The sequence below is a fragment of the Saimiri boliviensis genome, chromosome 11, assembly GCF_048565385.1.
Source record: "Saimiri boliviensis isolate mSaiBol1 chromosome 11, mSaiBol1.pri, whole genome shotgun sequence".
Lineage (NCBI taxonomy): Eukaryota > Metazoa > Chordata > Mammalia > Primates > Cebidae > Saimiri > Saimiri boliviensis.
Genome location: NC_133459.1, coordinates 95,403,500 through 95,420,872, shown reverse-complemented (window position 1 = coordinate 95,420,872; position 17,373 = coordinate 95,403,500). Strand labels below are relative to the sequence as shown.

Below are 17,373 nucleotides of genomic sequence, written 5' to 3'. Positions count from 1 at the left end.
GATTGACTGGTATTTATTTTACTTAATCTAACACTTGCCTGGCCCTGGCTCTGTGCCAGGCACTGTTGCAAGAGCTCTGTAAATAGGTACTCACAGTCGGGAGCAGTGGCTCACACCTGTAATCCCAGTACTCTGGGAGGCTGAGACAGGTGGATCACTTGAGGTCAGGTGTTCAAGACCAGCCTGGCCAACATGGTGAAAGCCTGTCTCTACTTAAAATACAAAATTAGCCAGGCATGGTGGAATGTGCCTATAATCCCAGTTACTCAGAAAGCTGAGGCAGGAGAACTGCTTGAACCCAGGAGGTGGAGCCAAGATTGTGCCACGGCACTCCAGCCTGGGTGACAGAGCAAGACTCCATCTCAGAAAAAAAAAAAAAAAAAAAAAAAAAAAAAGGCACTCACTGAATCCTAAAAACATATTAAACAGGTTTTCTTTCTCACCCTATTTTGCGGATGAGAAAACTGAGTCAAGCACACCTCTAAACCTACAGGTGAGGCAGTAACCTCTGTGGTCTCGGAATCATTGAATGTTAGAGCTGAAGAGGGCCTCAGAGAGCAAGTGTCCAGCTCAGGAAGAAAAAGCCGGAACAGAAACAAAAAAAGGAAAACGGGCAGGAAACAAGGGAGTCACAAAGAAACACAAGCAGGAGCACCTTAGGAGAGAGTGGCAATGACGCCTTAGACTAAGACTAGCAACTCCACCCACAGAGGAGACCCCAGAAGCGTGAGTCAGAAGGGCCCGGTGAGGACCTCAGCACCAGTGAGCCTACAGGGAGGGGCCCCTCAGCGCCTGCCCACGTGGACATGTGGAAGCAGGAGCCCACCATTCCCAGGGCTTCTAATTTTTCAAGAAAAGCCAGATATTCGCATGTGTGAAAATTCCTGTTCTTAAAAATTGGCAACTAATTCAAATCTGAGCTTGGGGGTAACCCCCAGCCAGGAGCGCCCGATGAGAACGAGGACAAAGCCTTCTTGTTTTTTTGTGGTATCCCCCATATGTCCGGTATATGGACATTCGATGAATATCTGTTGAATGAATTAATTAAAATGATTAAAATACAACTTAAATGTAGTTCAAAAGATAAGGCTTCCTGACAGAATAGCAAAATTTGTCAGTCACACCCAACCCTGCGCTTTGTGAGATCCCTAACTGCTGGCTGAAGAACCAGGACTTGGTAAGGAGAGGTGGAGAAAGAAGTTTAAGTGGAGCTAAAAAATAAAATGGTGGCCGGGCGCGGTGGCTCACGCCTGTAATCCAAGCACTTTGGAGGCCAAGGTGGGCAGATCACCTGAGGTCGGGAGTTCAAGACCAGCCTGACCAACGTGGTGAAACCCCGTCTTTAAATAAAATAAAATAAAATAAAATGGCTAGGGAGCCCTCATATACAACCAAAACACTGTGTTCGGCCCTGCGTTCTGCCTCACCACCAAAGCAAGATGGGAGGACCTGTGGGCTCCCCGTTCCCAACTCCCCAGCTGTTTCTTTTAAGATGTTCCTTCTCACGTTTAAATAGGTTTTACCTACTAAGTGTTACAGGATGCAGAGTACCACAACAGGTAAACTTGTACCTACTCATGGATGTCAGCCCCAATCAAACTTAACAGCCTGTCTGTTGTTTAAGGAGACTCGCTGATGCCATTTCATTTTTCTTTTTTCTTTCTCTCTTTCTCTTCCTCCCTTCCCTCCTTCCCTCCCTCCCTCCCTTCCTTCCTTTTTCCTTTTTGGAGACAGGGTCTCATTCTGTCACCCAGGTTGGTGTGCAGTAGTGCAGTCATGGCTCACTGCAGCTTCAACCTCCTGGCCTCAAGTGATCGTCCTGCCTCAGCCTCCCAAGTAGCTGGAACTGCCGTTGCCTGTCACCATGCCCAGCTAATTTTTATATTTTTTGTAGAGACAAGATCTCATTATGTTGCCCAGGCTGACCTCAAACTCGTGGGCTCAAGTGATCCTCCTGCCTCAGCCTCCTGAAGTGCTGGAATTACAGGCATGAGCCACTGTGCTCAGCCACTATCAAACCTTAGAGACAAGCTAATCACTTTTCTGGAATTTGGAGGAAAGGGTTTTCTTGAGTTTGTTCTTAGAAACAAACAGTGTAATTTTAAGATATTTCTCTCTCTCTCCAAAATCTTTTAAGGTTCACATTGCCTGTAGTTTTTAGCAGTTAAGGTACAAATTCATTTGACAAAAAAAGAAAAAGAAAAAGAAAAATTCCCCGAAAAGTTTCAGTACCTGAATATATAAATGTTGGTATTTCCCTCTGAATATATGACATCATAATGGTGATTCAGTTAAAGCCTCGTGCAAGCCCAGAGATAGCAGGGTCTTGGGACATTTTTGTTCCCAAGTGAGCAGATGGGTTTCTCCTCCGGATACGGGCCACTGAGCACAGCCCTGTTCCTCTCCCTCCTCTGCATTTCATCTTCACATCACAGCATGCTTTCAGTTAATGCCTACTTGCAGTATCAGGGTGTATAGCAATCTGGGAAGAACATCTCTATCTATACACCCACATACGCATTTATAGCATTGAGGAGCAGCCAATCTCCTAAGATGGCTAGGTTAGTAATTACATCAAATAATCTGTCCTATTAAGGCCATAAATAGTCCCATATTAGTCCCAATTTTGGGAGCAGAAAATGTGCTTACCAGGCATGGGAGATAATAAAGAGGAGTAACACTGTTTTGTTTAACTCAAGCAAGTTCCATACGGTTGTGTCTCTTGCCTAGCTCTTAGTGAGTCCAATCCACAGAACCCTAGGCCCGCTCTCCCTCAGTAATAATATATATGTATTTTTTTGAGACGGAGTTTCGCTCTTGTTACCCAGGCTGGAGTGCAATGGCGCGATCTCGGCTCACCGCAACCTCCGCCTCCTGGGTTCAAGCAATTCTCCTGCCTCAGCCTCCTGAGTAGCTGGGATTACAGGCACGCGCCACCATGCCCAGCTAATTTTTTGTATTTTTAGTAGAGACGGGGTTTCTCCATGTTGACCAGGATGGTCTCGATCTCTTGACCTCGTGATCCACCCGCCTTGGCCTCCCAAAGTGCTGGGATTGCAGGCGTGAGCCACCGCGCCCGGCTAGAGTCTATTTTTCAGTAGAGGGAAGAACGTAATAAATGAAAAGATAAAGCTCTTTTATGTTGCATGTGTTAAGTGCACTAGAGGAAAACAAAGCCGAGTATGGGGCTGAGGAGTACTGGTCAGGGGAGGAGCTGCAAGGCGTAGCGGGTGGCCGTAAGTTGGTATCGGAGCAGAGCCCAGCAAAGCAGGGGAGTGAGCCTAAGAACATCTGGGGCAAGAGTGAGAAATGAGTTATTTCTTGAGAACATGCCTATCAGGATAAGTTGGTTGCCTCTGCTGGACCCTAGGTTGATAGAAAAGATCACAGAGTCAGAAGCACCAGGCTACAGATGAGGAAAGGGATTGAGAGAGTCAGCTGAGCACAGTCACTTCAGCTAGCAAGGGGCAGGGCCGGTGACCAGACACAGACAGTCGGCCCCAGAGCCTGCGCTGCTGGCCAGAACATCAGATGCCTCGGCTGGTGCCATTCCTCTTTCTTCCGGGTCGGTTCCACCCTTAGGCAGTCCCAGTGAGTGACTTCCCTATTTCCTTAAGGCAGAGATTGACTGATTTCAGCCACACCACCACAGCTTCCCTGCCCCCATCTACTTCATACTGAAACTGCAGCCACCTGTCTCCCAACGGTCCTAAGTCCCTGGTGCCAAAAGCCAGAACTTCCCAGACCTGGCTGTCAGTTGTCAATCTGCCTCCTCATCGAGCTCATCGAGAATGAGGATGTTGGTTTTCTAAATCGTCTTTCTACACGTTCCTTCTAATATTATGCCAAAATAGTTTCCTTTTTAATTCTCGTTCTTGCACTTAGCCACCTTCTCCTTTCTTAAGATGTTTCCCTTTAGACCTGTGCAATGCAACACAGTGGCTATCAGCCACAAGTGGCTAGTGAGCACCTACAATGGGTGTGTTCTGAGATAAAATACACACCGGACTCTGAAGGCCTGGTATTAAAAAGTAGAACACAAAATCTCTCATTAACATGTTTTGTATTAACTGTTAGGTTGGTGCAAAAGTAACTGCCGTTTTGGCCACTAAAAAAGCAAAAACAACAACTTTTGCACCAACCTAATATATGTTGAAAATATTATGGATACATTGGGTTAACTAAAATACATTATTAATTTGCAATTATTAATTAATTACATAATTAATTTCACATGTACCATATTATATTTCTATTTGAAAGCACGTCTTTAGCCTGTCCTTTCCAGACACTCACGTCCCACCATGCTCAAAGGCCACATTTGCCTTTGACTGTTCTCATCTTACACAGGATACAGCTCAGATCCACAGCATGGTTTGGGGAATCAGTTTATTACTAGATCGGTTAAGACTGTAAGTTTTTTAAAAAACAAAGTCTGATTCAAGGTATTTCAATACACTATTGATAATTTCACTAAAATCCCTTGAAAACCCTTGCTATTTTCTAGATACTCAGTTCATCGCTGGGAAACTCCACTGCAAGTAGTTATGATGGCACAGCCTTATTAGTCTCTTATTAAACTGACTCTTATTTTCTGAATGTGTATGTTAAACTTCAGTTTTCTTCTAGTTTTTAACTGGCATATGAAGAAAATGTCCAAGAAACCACAGATCGGTGAGCCCAGCGGAAATTCAGGCACCAATCTCAACAGACATTTTGGGGAACACAAAATGTGACGTTTGTAAAGAAAGCAAACGTCACTAGAAACTGTAAAGTAACCAGAAAGCATTTTCCTTGGAGGCCGGCGGGCGGGCATGGAGGAACTCCAAAGAGGAACTGCCAAAATGTTTTTCCCTCCTTTTCGAGGGATAGTCTCTGTATCTTACAGACATGCTTTTTTTTTTTTTTTTTTTTTTTTTTTGAGACAGAGTTTCGCTCTTGTTACCCAGGCTGGAGTGCAATGGCGTGATCTCGGCTCACCGCAACCTCCACCTCCTGGGTTCAGGCAATTCTCCTGCCTCAGCCCCCTGAGTAGCTGGGATTACAGGCACGCGTCACCATGCCCAGCTGATTTTTTGTATCTTTAGTAGAGACGGGGTTTCACCGTGTTGACCAGGATGGTCTCGATCTCTTGACCTCGTGATCCACCCGCCTTGGCCTCCCAAGTGCTGGGATTACAGACTTGAGCCACCGCGCCCGGCCCACAGACATGCTTTATATTCGAACCTGAACTTGTCTGAGGAAAGGGGAACTGCTGCATCCTAGTTTCACTTACAACTCCGACGTGAAAGGTGAGATTAGCCATGGCTGAATTTAAGGGACTGTGTCCTTAAGTAAAAGTTTCTTCTGGTCACCCCTCAAGTAAAGCTTCAGGCAGGCTTAGGCATTTGTGAAGAAACAGCGTGAGAAGAAACCAAAAGACAGACAACTTAACACAAATAAGGTCTGACTTATGTAGACAAAGTTTCTACTTTTAAACAGAGAAATCAATACCTACCCTCAAAGCCTGTGCTTCCTAAAGAAATGTTAGAGTGACGAGGAGGTCAATAAAATAAATTCTTCAATCTGGTTCTTAAAAAGAGGTTCTAAGCCTCTTTTAAAACTTCCGAAAGATGCTCAGAGCAACAAATACAATGAGTGAAACTTGATTAGATTTGGGTTCTTAACAAAAGACATTCTTGTGATAACTGGGGAAATTCAAATATGGGTAAAAGTTAGGTGATTTAAAGGATTTGTGGTAATTTTTATAGACATTATAATGTTATTGGGATTATGCAAAAGTCTCTAGGAGTGAAATGTGGGTACCTAGAGAGAATGTAAATATGATAAAATGTTAATAAATATGTCAATAAATTCCCATTTTATCATATCATATTCCCATTTATTGATGTATTTATTATTAATAAACATTTTATCATAGCAAATTCTATGTCCCAAAGAAGCCCCTTCCACCATTACAAATTACGATATTAAATACAATTTTGCATGACTGGTGATTGTGTTGACCCATATAACTTCACATGTTTTAGCAGAATTTCCCTGGACAACGTACACATGTCATAAGTAAGAAATCAGTAGTACTCAACTTCAAAAAGTTGCATGCAGGGTCTCAGGCTGGGGATATAACAGAGCATACAAGGGAATAGGTTTTGATTCAGACAGAATCAAAGTTCAAATTCACTCTGCCACTTACTAGCTATGTGAACTTAGACACATTACTAAACCAAGCTTTGTTCTCCTATTAAATGTTCCCTATGTAATAATATTAGTGTGAAAATTAAATAAAAACATCTCAAATCTGAAGCACAGCTCCTGACACAGAGCATGTGCTTACCTCCTAGCAACTACTATTATTTACACTCTGTTATAACACTGGCCTAGTTTTCCTATAGGAACACACAACACTATTTTAACTTGGATTATCTTTGATAATTAAAAAAAAAAAAAAGACTGTCTAAATCTTGACTGCAGCAAAGCACATGAACAATTCTCACATAATAATGTGAGATGATTTCAAATGAAAAAATGTTTGACAAATACATTGTCATCTAATATCCAGATTTAACAATCTGTGCTATTTTAAAAAACAGACCAGTGTAAGGAAATTTTTTAAAAATAATACATGACTTGACTCCTGTATATAAGGAACCTAAATCTAGTTATGAAGATAGTTGGCAATAAAGTATCCATTAAACGTCAAGGACAGAATAAGACAGACTCTGTTAATAATAAAATAGTTCCTACCTTTTTAATTTTTAATTTTTAATTTTTGTTCTGTTACCCAGGCTGAAGTGCAGTGGTGTAATCACGGCTCACTGCAGCATCAAACTCCTAAACTCAAGCAATTCCCAGGCTCACCTCAGCCTCCTAAGTAGCTGGGACTACAGATGTGCACCACCATACCTGGCTAATTTTTTGTAGAGATGGGGTATATTAGTCCATTCTTGCACTGCTAATAATGAAATACCCAAGACTGGATAATTTATAAAGGAAAGAGGTTCAATGGACTCACAGTTCCACATGGCCAGAGAGGCTTCACAGTTACGGCGGAAGGCAAAAAAGAAGCAAAGTCACATCTTACATGGTGGCAGGCAAGAGACAGCATGTACAGGGGAACTCCCCTTTATAAAATCATCATATCTTGTGAGACTTATTCACTACCACAAGAACAGTATGGGGGAAACAACCCTCATGATCCAATTATCTCTTCTTGGCCCTGCCCTTGACACATAGGGATTATTACAATTCAAGGTGAGATTTGGGTGGGACACATCAAAACCATATCATTCCACCCTGGCCCCTCCCAAATCTCATGTCCTCACATTTTAAAACACGATAATGCCCTTCCAACAGTCCCTCAAAATCTTAACTTATTCCAGCATTAATCCAAAAATCTAAATCCAAAGTCTCATCTGAGATAAGGCAAGTTCCTTCCACCTATGAGCCTGTAAAATCAAAAGCAAGTTAGTTACTTCCTATATACAATGGGGGTATAGGCACTGAGTAAATACATCCATTCCAACTGGGAGAAACTGCCCAAAACAAAAGAGCTACAGGCCCCATGAAGTCTGAAATCCGATAGGGCGGTCATCAAATCTTAAAGTTCCAAAATGATCTTCTTTGACTCCATGTCTCATATCCAGGTGATGCAAGAGGTGGGCTCCCATGACCTTGGGCAGCTCCACCTCTGTGGCTTTGAAGGGTACAGCCATCCTCCTGGCCGTTTTCATGGGCTGTCATTAAGTGTCTGTGGCTTTTCCAGGTGCATGGTGCAAGCCATCGATGGACCTACCATTTTGGGGTCTGGTGGATGATGACCCTCTTCTCTTTTTTTTTTTTCTTTTTTCTTTTTTTTTTTTTCTTTTTTCTTTTTTTTTTTTTTTTGAGACGGAGTTTCGCTCCTGTTACCCAGGCTGGAGTGCAATGGCGCGATCTCGGCTCACCGCAACCTCCGCCTCCTGGGTTCAGGCAATTCTCCTGCCTCAGCCTCCTGAGTAGCTGGGATTACAGGCGCGCGCCACCATGCCCAGCTAATTTTTTGTATTTTGAGTAGAGACGGGGTTTCACCATGTTGACCAGGATGGTCTCGATCTCTTGACCTCGTGATCCACCCGCCTCGGCCTCCCAAAGTGCTGGGATTACAGGCTTGAGCCACTGCGCCCGGCCAATGACCCTCTTCTCACAACTCCACTAGGCAGTGCCCCAGTGGGGACTCTGCGTGTGGCTCCAACCCCACATTTCCCTTCCACACTGCGCTAGCAGAGGTTCTCCATGAGGGCCCCACTCCTGCAGCAAATTTTTGCCTGGACAGCCGGGCATTTCCACACATCCTCTGAAATCTAGGCAGAGGTTCCCAAACCTCAATCCTTGACTTCTATGCGCCCACAGGCCCAACACCATGTGTAAGCCAACAAAGTTTGGGGCTTACACCCTCTAAAGCAACAGCCTGAGTGGTATGTTGGTCCCTTTTAGTCATGGCTGGAGCTAAAACAGCTGGGATGCAGGGCACCATGTTTGGAGGCTGCATAGAGCAGGGGAGCCCTGGGCCCAGCCCATGAAACCATTTTTTTCCTTCCCAAGCCTCCAGGCCTGTGATAGGAGGGGCTGCCATAAAGGTTTCTGATATGCCCTAGAGACATTTCCCCATTATCTTGGTGATTAACATTTGGTTTCTCATTACTTATGCAAATTTCTGCAGGTGGCTTGAATTTCTCCTCAGAAAATCGGTTTTTCTTTTCTATCACAACATCGGCCTGCAAGTTTTCTGAATGTTTATGCCCTGCTTCCCTTTTAAACATAAGTTCCAATTCCAAATCATATCTTTGTGAACATATAAAACGGAATGCTTTTAACAGCACCCAAGCGACCCCTTGAATGCCTGACTACTTAGAAATTTCTTCTACCACATGTCCTAAATCATTTCTCTCAAGTTCAAAGTTCCACAGATAGGGCACAGACAAAATGCTGCCAGTCTCTCTACTAAAAAGAGTAAGAGTCGTCTTTATTCCAGTTTCCAACAAATTCTTCATCTCTATTTGAGATGAGCAGCATTTGGTCAAAGCCATTCAACAAGTCTCTAGGAAGTTCCAAACTTTCCCACATCTTCCTGCCTTCTTCTGAGTCCTCCAAACTGTTCTAATCCCTGCCTGTTACCTAGTTCCAAAGTTGCTTCCACATTTTCAGGTATCTTTGCAGCAGCACCCCACTACCCAGTACCAATTTACTGTATTAGTCCATTCTCATGCTGCTAATAAAGACATACCCAAGACTGGGTAATTTATAAAGGAAAGAGGTTGAATGAACTCACAGTTCCACACGGCCAGGGAGGCCTCCCAATCATGTGAGGGAGACCTCACAATTATGGCAGCAGGCAAGACAGAGCTTGTGCAGGGGATCCCCCATTTATAAAACCATCAAATCTTATGAGACCTATTCATTATCTGAGAACAGTATGGGGGAAACTGCCCTCATGATTCAATTATCTCTACCTGGCCCTGCCCTTAACATATGGAGATTATTACAATTCAAGGTGAGATTTGGGTGGGGACACAGAGCCAAACCATATCATGGAGTTTCAACATGTTGCTCAGCATAGTCTCAAACTCCTGGGCTTAAGAGATCTGCCTGCCTCAGCCTCTCAGTGTAATCCTAGGTTACAGGCATGTGCCACCATACTCAGCCCAGTTCATGTTTTTGAGCTCTTACTACTTGCCCAGCATTGCCCAGGCCCTATCCACATTTCATTCCACTGATGCAAGCCCACATCAAATTCTACCAGCTCCACCTTCAAAACACATCCAGGTATCTCTCGTCCCCAGTACTTACCTTCCTGCATTGCCCCTGCAGCCTAACCAATCTCCCTGCTCTTCCTTTTCTCTCCTCTACATACTGCTCATTCCGCAGCCAGAATAATTCCTTTAAACACCCAAGGCATCATAATTTCACTCCTGTTCAAAATCTGTCAAAACTTTCCATTCACTGAAAGCAAAAAGGCCACAATCTTTAAAAGGCCCTACAAAACTTCATCTACAGGATCCAACCCTGACTGCTTTTATAACTTCATTGTCTACCACTCTATGCCACCATGGTCTCCTTAAAGTTTCTTAAATGCTTGAAGCTTATCTCAGGGTCCTGACTAGTATACCTGGAATATCACTCCCCCAGATAGCCTTGTGGCCTAGCTCTCACTTCCTTAAGTGTATAGTCAACTGTCACCCTATTAAACAGACCCTCCCTGACCACACTGTGTAATACTAACAAGAAGAGAGTGGCTGAATTAACTATCATATAGTCACCCTATGGGGGACTATGCAGCTGTGAAAAAGAATGAGGTGATCTCTATGAAGTGATAGGGAATGATTTTCCAGATGTATGGTTAAATGACAAAAATGACATATAAAAAAAGTACATAGAGTGTTACCTTGTTTAAGAAGAGCAGTTAGAAAGAAAAAGAATCCAAGTAACTTTTGAATATAGTATTGCATACATCTTCACTGGGATATACAGATTTTCCTTGACTTATTATGGAGGTATATCCCGAAAAACTCATTGTAGGGTTGAAAAATCTTAAGTTGAACCATTGTTAAGTTGGAGACTATCTGTAATAAAAAACAAAAGGAACTGTAAACAAATCTGTAACTGTAGCTAGTAAGTTTGTAGTGGGTAGTAGATTGGTGTAGCAACTGTAAAATGAGTTGGGGTTTAATGTAGATTAGGGAAATCTACTGACACTACTAAGAACAGAATTCTCACTGTAGGAGTAAGGAGATATCAACATGGAACAGCAGAAGAGGCAGAAGAACTGAACGGCAAGATTATAAGTGTTAGAGGTATCACCATGAACTCCTGACTTTGTAAAAACTCTATTTCTTAACTTTGAAAACTGAAAGAGCTGAGAAGCAATGACTCTGGTACCCATGAGCACACCTAGCACCCAGAACTTGATGTCTACATACCTTCTCTCACTGAAAGAAACCAGGAAACGTAACGATTTGAAGGCTGAGGCAGGAAAATGAGTCCAGAACATCCTTCTGTGCCAGAAAGTAAGGAAGTGTTTAAAATCAAACAGGAATGCAGCAAAAGGACTCTGAAGCTTGAAGGGGCGCCCACTTGTCAAATGTGGGGTCGCTCAGCATCAAAATGGATGACAGGAGTGCCGTCTTTAAAAAAGAATCCACGAGTCCACACAACCTTCTAAAATAAAAGAAAAAAGGGAGGATGTGTGTGCAAAAGCTATTCATTACTGAAGAATATAAACTAATCTATACAGAAAAACAGAATAGAAAATTGTTGGGTGGCTCATGCCTGTAATCCCGACGCTCTGGGAAACTGGCTCGAAAGGATTATTTGAGTCTAGGCGTTTAAGATCAGCCTGGGCAACACGGTGAAACCCGGTCTCTACAAAAAATACAAAAAAAAATAGCTGGGCGTGGCAGTATGTCCCTGTAGTCCTAGTTACCTGAAAACAGGTGGGAGGATTGCTTGAGTCTGGGAGATCAAGGCTGCAGGAGCCATCATTGTTTCACTGTACTCTAGTCTGGGCAACAGAGTGAGACTGTATCTCAACAGAAAAGAAAACAGAGAAGAAAATGAAAGAAAGAAGGGAAGAAGGAAGAAGAAAGAGAGGAAAGGAGGAAGTGAGGAAAAGGGAGGAAGGCAGGGAGAGAAAGAAAATTACCATTTGAAAATATTTTAGTGACTGGGCATGGTGGCTCACACCCATAATCCCAGCACTCTGGTAGGCCAAGGAGGGAGGATCGCTTGAGCCCGGGAGTTTACGACCAGCCTGGGGCCAGACACTGTGGCTCACGCCTATAATCCCAGCACTTTGGGAGGCCGAGGCGGGTGGAACATGAGGTCAAGAGATCGAGGCCATCCTGGTCAAATAGTGAAACCCCGTCTCTACTAAAAATACAAAAATTAGCTGGGCATGGTGGCGCGTGCCTGTAATCCCAGCTACTCGGGAGGCTGAGGCAGGAGAATTGCCTGAACCCAGGAGGCAGAGGTTGCGGTGAGCCAAGATGGCGCCATTGCACTCCAGCCTGGGTAACAAGAGTGAAACTCCGTCTCAAAAAAAAAGAAAAAGAGCAGCCTGGGCAACATAGGGAAACCCTGTTTCTACAAAAAATAAAAGAAGAATTAGCCAAGCATGGGCATGCACCTGTAGTCCTGACTACTCAGAAGGCTGAGGTAGGAGGACTGCTTGAGCCTCAGAGGTCAAGGCTGGAGTGAGCTGTGATAGCACCCCTGTAACTCCAGCCTGGGTGACATAGTGAGACGCTGTCTCAAAAAATAAAATAAAATATTTTACTGATACTGGATTCTGGGAAGAATCACGATAGGATACTAAAACCATTGAATGAACAATGGCTGGAGGACAGGCTATTCGCTCAACCTCAAAACATCACGGCCGGGCGCAGTGGCTCAAGCCTGTAATCCCAGCACTTTGGGAGGCCGAGGCGAGTGGATCACGAGGTCGACAGATCGAGACCATCCTGGTCAACATGGTGAAACCCCATCTCTACTAAAAATACAAAAAATCAGCTGGGCGTGGTGGCGCGTGCCTGTAATCCCAGCTACTCAGGAGGCTGAGGCAGGAGAATTGCTTGAACCCAGGAGGCGGAGGTTACGGTGAGCCGAGATCGCGCCATTGCACTCCAGCCTGGGGAACAAGAGCGAAACTCTGTCTCAAAAAAACAAACAAACAAAACAAAACAAAACAAAACAAAACAAAACAAAAAAATCACTTACTACATCATTTATTACTTACAAAGGGAAAATGGTGCCTCTACAATGGGGAAATCTGGTAAACTTCACTTTAACCAAATAATCAAAGTTAACATCTCTAATAATGCGACAAACAGACCATGTCTGCTTCCTGATGCGATACACTGGAAGGACCTAATATAACTATGAAGTATTCCTGCTTCATAGTTACAACCAGAATCTTATCATGAGGAAACAAGCAAGCAATCCACATTCAAGGGACATCCTGTAAAGCAACTAGCTCAGATGCTTTAAAAATGATGATGTCATAAAGTACCAAAAAAAAAAAAATAGTTTCAGGTTAAAGGGGATTAAAGAGGCATGATTACCAAATGAAGTACATGGTACAGGACTGGCTTCTGGGTTTTCTACCAGAAAACAGTATTGTATCAATGCCATATTTCCAGACTATAATGATTCTGTGTCTTGCTGGAGAAAGCTGTTGTTCTTATGAGACATATACTGAAGAATTAGAGGTGAGGTGTCATGAGGTCTGAAACTCTCAAATGGTTTAGCAAAAATAATAGATGTGTGTGTACAAAGAAAACTAATGTGATAGTTAACTTGCAATTCAAGGATAAAGTATGCAAATGTTCACTGCACTAATTTCACAACCGTCCTAAACATTTTACATGTTCTAAAATTTTTAAAAACCTGAATTGAAATTTTAACCACTTCCATCACCACTTCTTTGCTTTGCTCATCTCTACACTAGTAAATGTTTACTTTATCACCATCCAGCATCCATGTTTTCACTCATTTATGTACTGCCTCTCTCCCTCACTATAAGGTGAGCTTCACAAAGGCAGGAAACTGTGTGTATCTTGCTGTCTCCCCCATCCATTGTTCAGTGCTTAACATATAACTGACACTCAGTCAACAGTCACGGAATGACTGATGTTCCAAGTAATTCGATTAAGTGGGTTTATTATTATCCTTTCCCTCTTGTTGAGTGGTGTTCTCTTCAGAACTGAAGGTACTGAAGTGAACAGAAGTGAGGGAGCCCACACAAGTTCACGGCTCAGGTGAGGAGTGGGACCAGCACCCAAAGCGAGGCATCTGGTGATGGACAGTGTCAGCTGTTAATCACTGTGTCTGCAGCTTCCCCATTGAGGCAGGCTTGGGCCCTCAGAAAGCCCACCACTAGAAACAGAGATATACCCATCCAGTCTTGTCCTTAGTATAAGGCCTGTGTAGAGCAGGTTATAAATACATGCTCGCTGAATGAAATGACTTCTGAATGAATACATGAATTAGGTGAGAGAGACACCTAGGAAGGGACAGACAGTTCAAATAATCTTCTGTTGGAGGTGGAGCTTGGACAAACTGGGTTTGCAGTGGAAGGGAGAACAGAGGTGCAGGCAGCAGTGACGCAAGGTGCCAGGGAATGAGGGACCAGCTTGCCTGGAGGAGTTACCCATTCATTCCACTAATCCCTGTGTGTATCTCTTCTTCCTTTCCCCAGCCACCAGCACACAAACTCCCCGAAGCTCTTTGGACCCTGTGATGGTAGTCCACTCTGGCCTCCTGGCCTCCCTGCCTCCAGTTCCTCCTGACTGCACCCTTCCTCTTTGTTGCTGACAGATTATTCTTTGCAGGCTCATGGTTCTGATCTTGTAAGGCCCGGGAACACAGAAGATAATTCAGACTCCCAAAGGGGACACTTAGCATTATTTTCCCACACTGTCACATGTCCACACACCACTAGTCCTTGAAGGCCTTGTTCAAATAGCCTTCCTCCCAGGAAGACTGCTTCACAACAAAAAGACACTTGATTTCACAAAAGAGGCTGCCTTCTTCTTCCCTCTGTACCCCCACAGCTCATACATCTCCTTTTTTTTTTTTTTTTTTTTTTGAGACAGGTTATATTCTGACCCAGGCTAGTTCAGTGGCACAATCACAGCTCATCGGATCCTCTGCCTCTGGGACTCAGGCGGCCCTCCCATCTCAGCGTTCGGAGCTGAGCAGGAACTACTGGTATGCACCACCACGCTCAGCTAATTTTTGTATTTTTTGTAGAGTCCATCTTTCACCATGTTGGTCCTGCTGGTCTCCCATTCCTGGCAAGTGATCTGCCCGCCTCAGTCTCCCAAAGGGCTGGGAATACAGGAGTGAACTACCACGCCCAGCCCCGGCCTCTCTTACAACGCTCACTTCTTTACCTGATCATGCAAGTAGCTTTGAGCCTATCTCAACCCCTCCCGTTTCGCTGTCATCCACAGATGGACGTCCAGGGCTGGCAGTGGATGCTGAGCAAACGGATGGACGGCCTGGAGGGCTGGCAGTGGGGAGCAGGGGCCCGCCGTGGGAACCCCTCAAGTACAGGTGATCTCGCTGGGAGGCCACTGCTGTACGCCCCGAGGTTCGGCTGCGGCCTGACTGGCGCCAGTGTGTGGAGGGTGGAGGAGAGCGGGGAGGCAAACACGGGGAGAAAGGGACCTATTTCCTGGCGCAGTTGTGAGGACTTGGCCGACAACACATGGTGAGGATGGGCACAGCTCTGACACTAGCTTTTAGGCTTTGAGGGAAGGAGAAAAGAGCAGGCGTCGCACCACTTAGGAATCCCAAGGTGACGCCGCTGCCTACCGGGCTTCCCTCCTTCCCGCTCCTGGCGGTGGGCGAGTCGGAAAAGTTCCCACCGCGCGGCGCGGGCACCGAGCCTTGCTCGCGAGCAGGTGGGAGCCGCGCCCGCACCCCGTCCCGGGGCGTCCACCGCTGGGAAGAAGTTTGCAGTCCGCCCGAGCGCTCGGCTACGCCCCCGGGGAGGCGGGGAAGGAACTGGGTCCCGCGGGCTGGGCAGGGCCCCCGGAGGCCGCGCTGGAGCGGCCGGCGGGCCGCGGTCCGTCCTTCCCTGAGGCCAATGTTCCCTGCTGACTCCCAGAGGGACACCGACGATGAAATCACAACTTTCTCTTCCTGAAAAGGCCCCCGCGGCTGAGTTGTGCCCGGCCCACGGCGACCCGCCCCACCCCGTCCCGGATCCGCAGCCGCCTCGGGCCCGGCGCGTTCACCCAGCCTGGACACTGCCCAGTCCCGGCCGGCCGCGGAGGCTCCACTCACCGAAGCAGAGCAGCAGGCAGACCACGACGAGGACTCCCGGGGCCCGCCCAGCGTCGCTTCCTGCAGCCATGGCTCGTCGGGCGAGCATCTGCGCCAGGGCCCGGCCGCGCGCAGCGCCAAGTTCAAGCGCCGCCCACGCGGGTGGCCTGAAGTAGGACTCCGCCTGGCCCGCCCCGGCCGGCTCTCGCCGCCCGCCCCGGCCCTGCCCCCGCCCCCCGCGGCCCGCCCCGGCCTCTGCGGAGCTGCGCTCGCCTACCGCGTCCACTCCCCGCGCGCGATCCGGGGCCCGGCTCCGCGCGCCTCCTTGCCGTGTCCCCAGGCGCCGTCCAGTCCCCCAGCTCGGTCCCTCCCGTCATTCCGCCGCCATTCCATATGCGATTTGAAGTTGGAAACTCTTTGATTGAAAGTGGCTTGCGTTTTTAAAACCCTGGTTTCTCTGCCTGCCTCCTGCGCTTCACCTTAGCGTTTGGGGCGTGCTGGAGGCCGCTGCAGGAGGCAGGGGGACGGGCGGGGGCCACCCGAGGCCCCTCATCTCTTCAGCGCCGTGGGATCCCGCATCAGGCGGACTCTTTGAACCACTTTTCCGCAACATGACAAGGAAAGGGAGCATTTTAGACAACTGCTGGTAGGCGTAGGGTTACCAGGTGCAGGCCTCCGTCAACATACTCCCTTATCCGCGGAGCTGGGATTTCCAGCCTTTGGTTTCTCCCTTCTCAGATTCCTCTTTTTCTCTCTTCCCCCATCTCACCCGTGGGCTTTCCCTCGGGCTGAGATGTCAGATCCACATCTCCCTCGCTGCCCAGCCTCCCCACATCCATCCAACCCAAGCTGCGGCAAGCACTCATCACTCTCCCTCCTCCATCAACTGGGATTGAGCTTGCCCTCCACTCACGTCCCTGAATCCCAGACCAAATGACTAGTCCCAGAACCAGCTCCTCACACCAGCCTCTCTCTGTCCTCTTTCTTGCAGACAGAAGCACCAGCGTTGCCCCTGCCCAGCTGAGGGAGCACACGGAACTCTTAGTTATTATGTGAGCAGGAATCCATTTCCATGAACAGGAATCCCTGCTGCGCAAATAGCCACCAACACATGGTGCAGGTTGTGAAACTGAGTAGGTATGTGCTTTCTTGCTGATTCATCTCCATTATCCCCAGATGGGGACTCAAAGTCACTCAAGACACTTGAACCATACTGCAAAGAGTCATTAATTATTTCTTAAGTTAGCCATAAAATCGGAAAAGGTATCTTTATCAGTGAAACTTCTGGGGCCCCCGTCCTCTACCACAAACCTGCTATCTCGAGATAGTCCCCACCATCTGCAGATACTGGGAACACAAGGCCAGTGTAGTGTGTAACAAAATGCCAGGAAATCAAGTGTTCTCCTCTGCCCTGGGCTGGTAGGAACTCTGGCCAACTTAGAAAGGAAGGATAGGGTCAGACCTTTAGACATTGGGGAGCCACAGAAAGGTTTTGAGCTGGGAAGTGATACGACAACAAACATCTATTGAGGAGGCCCTGTGTGAAGTGCATTACTCCGATTAACTTAA

General features: G+C 46.3%; 1 protein-coding gene across 4 annotated transcripts in view; it reads right to left on the bottom strand.

The window, feature by feature from the left end:
- CD58 (CD58 molecule) overlaps positions 1 to 15,956 on the bottom strand; it is a 60,950-nt gene extending 44,994 nt beyond the window's left edge. For 2 of the 4 annotated variants that reach the window (XM_010344065.3, XM_010344066.3), the window contains exon 1: positions 15,826 to 15,956. In XM_010344065.3, the coding sequence (XP_010342367.1) occupies positions 15,826 to 15,913 (88 nt within the window). In that variant the 5' untranslated portion in view covers positions 15,914 to 15,956. Of the gene's footprint in view, positions 1 to 10,420; positions 10,599 to 10,955; positions 11,194 to 15,825 lie in introns of all 4 variants that reach the window. The other 2 variants (XM_039460845.2, XM_074381210.1) reach the window with 2 other exon arrangements.
- Between the last annotated feature and the right edge of the window lie 1,417 nt (positions 15,957 to 17,373).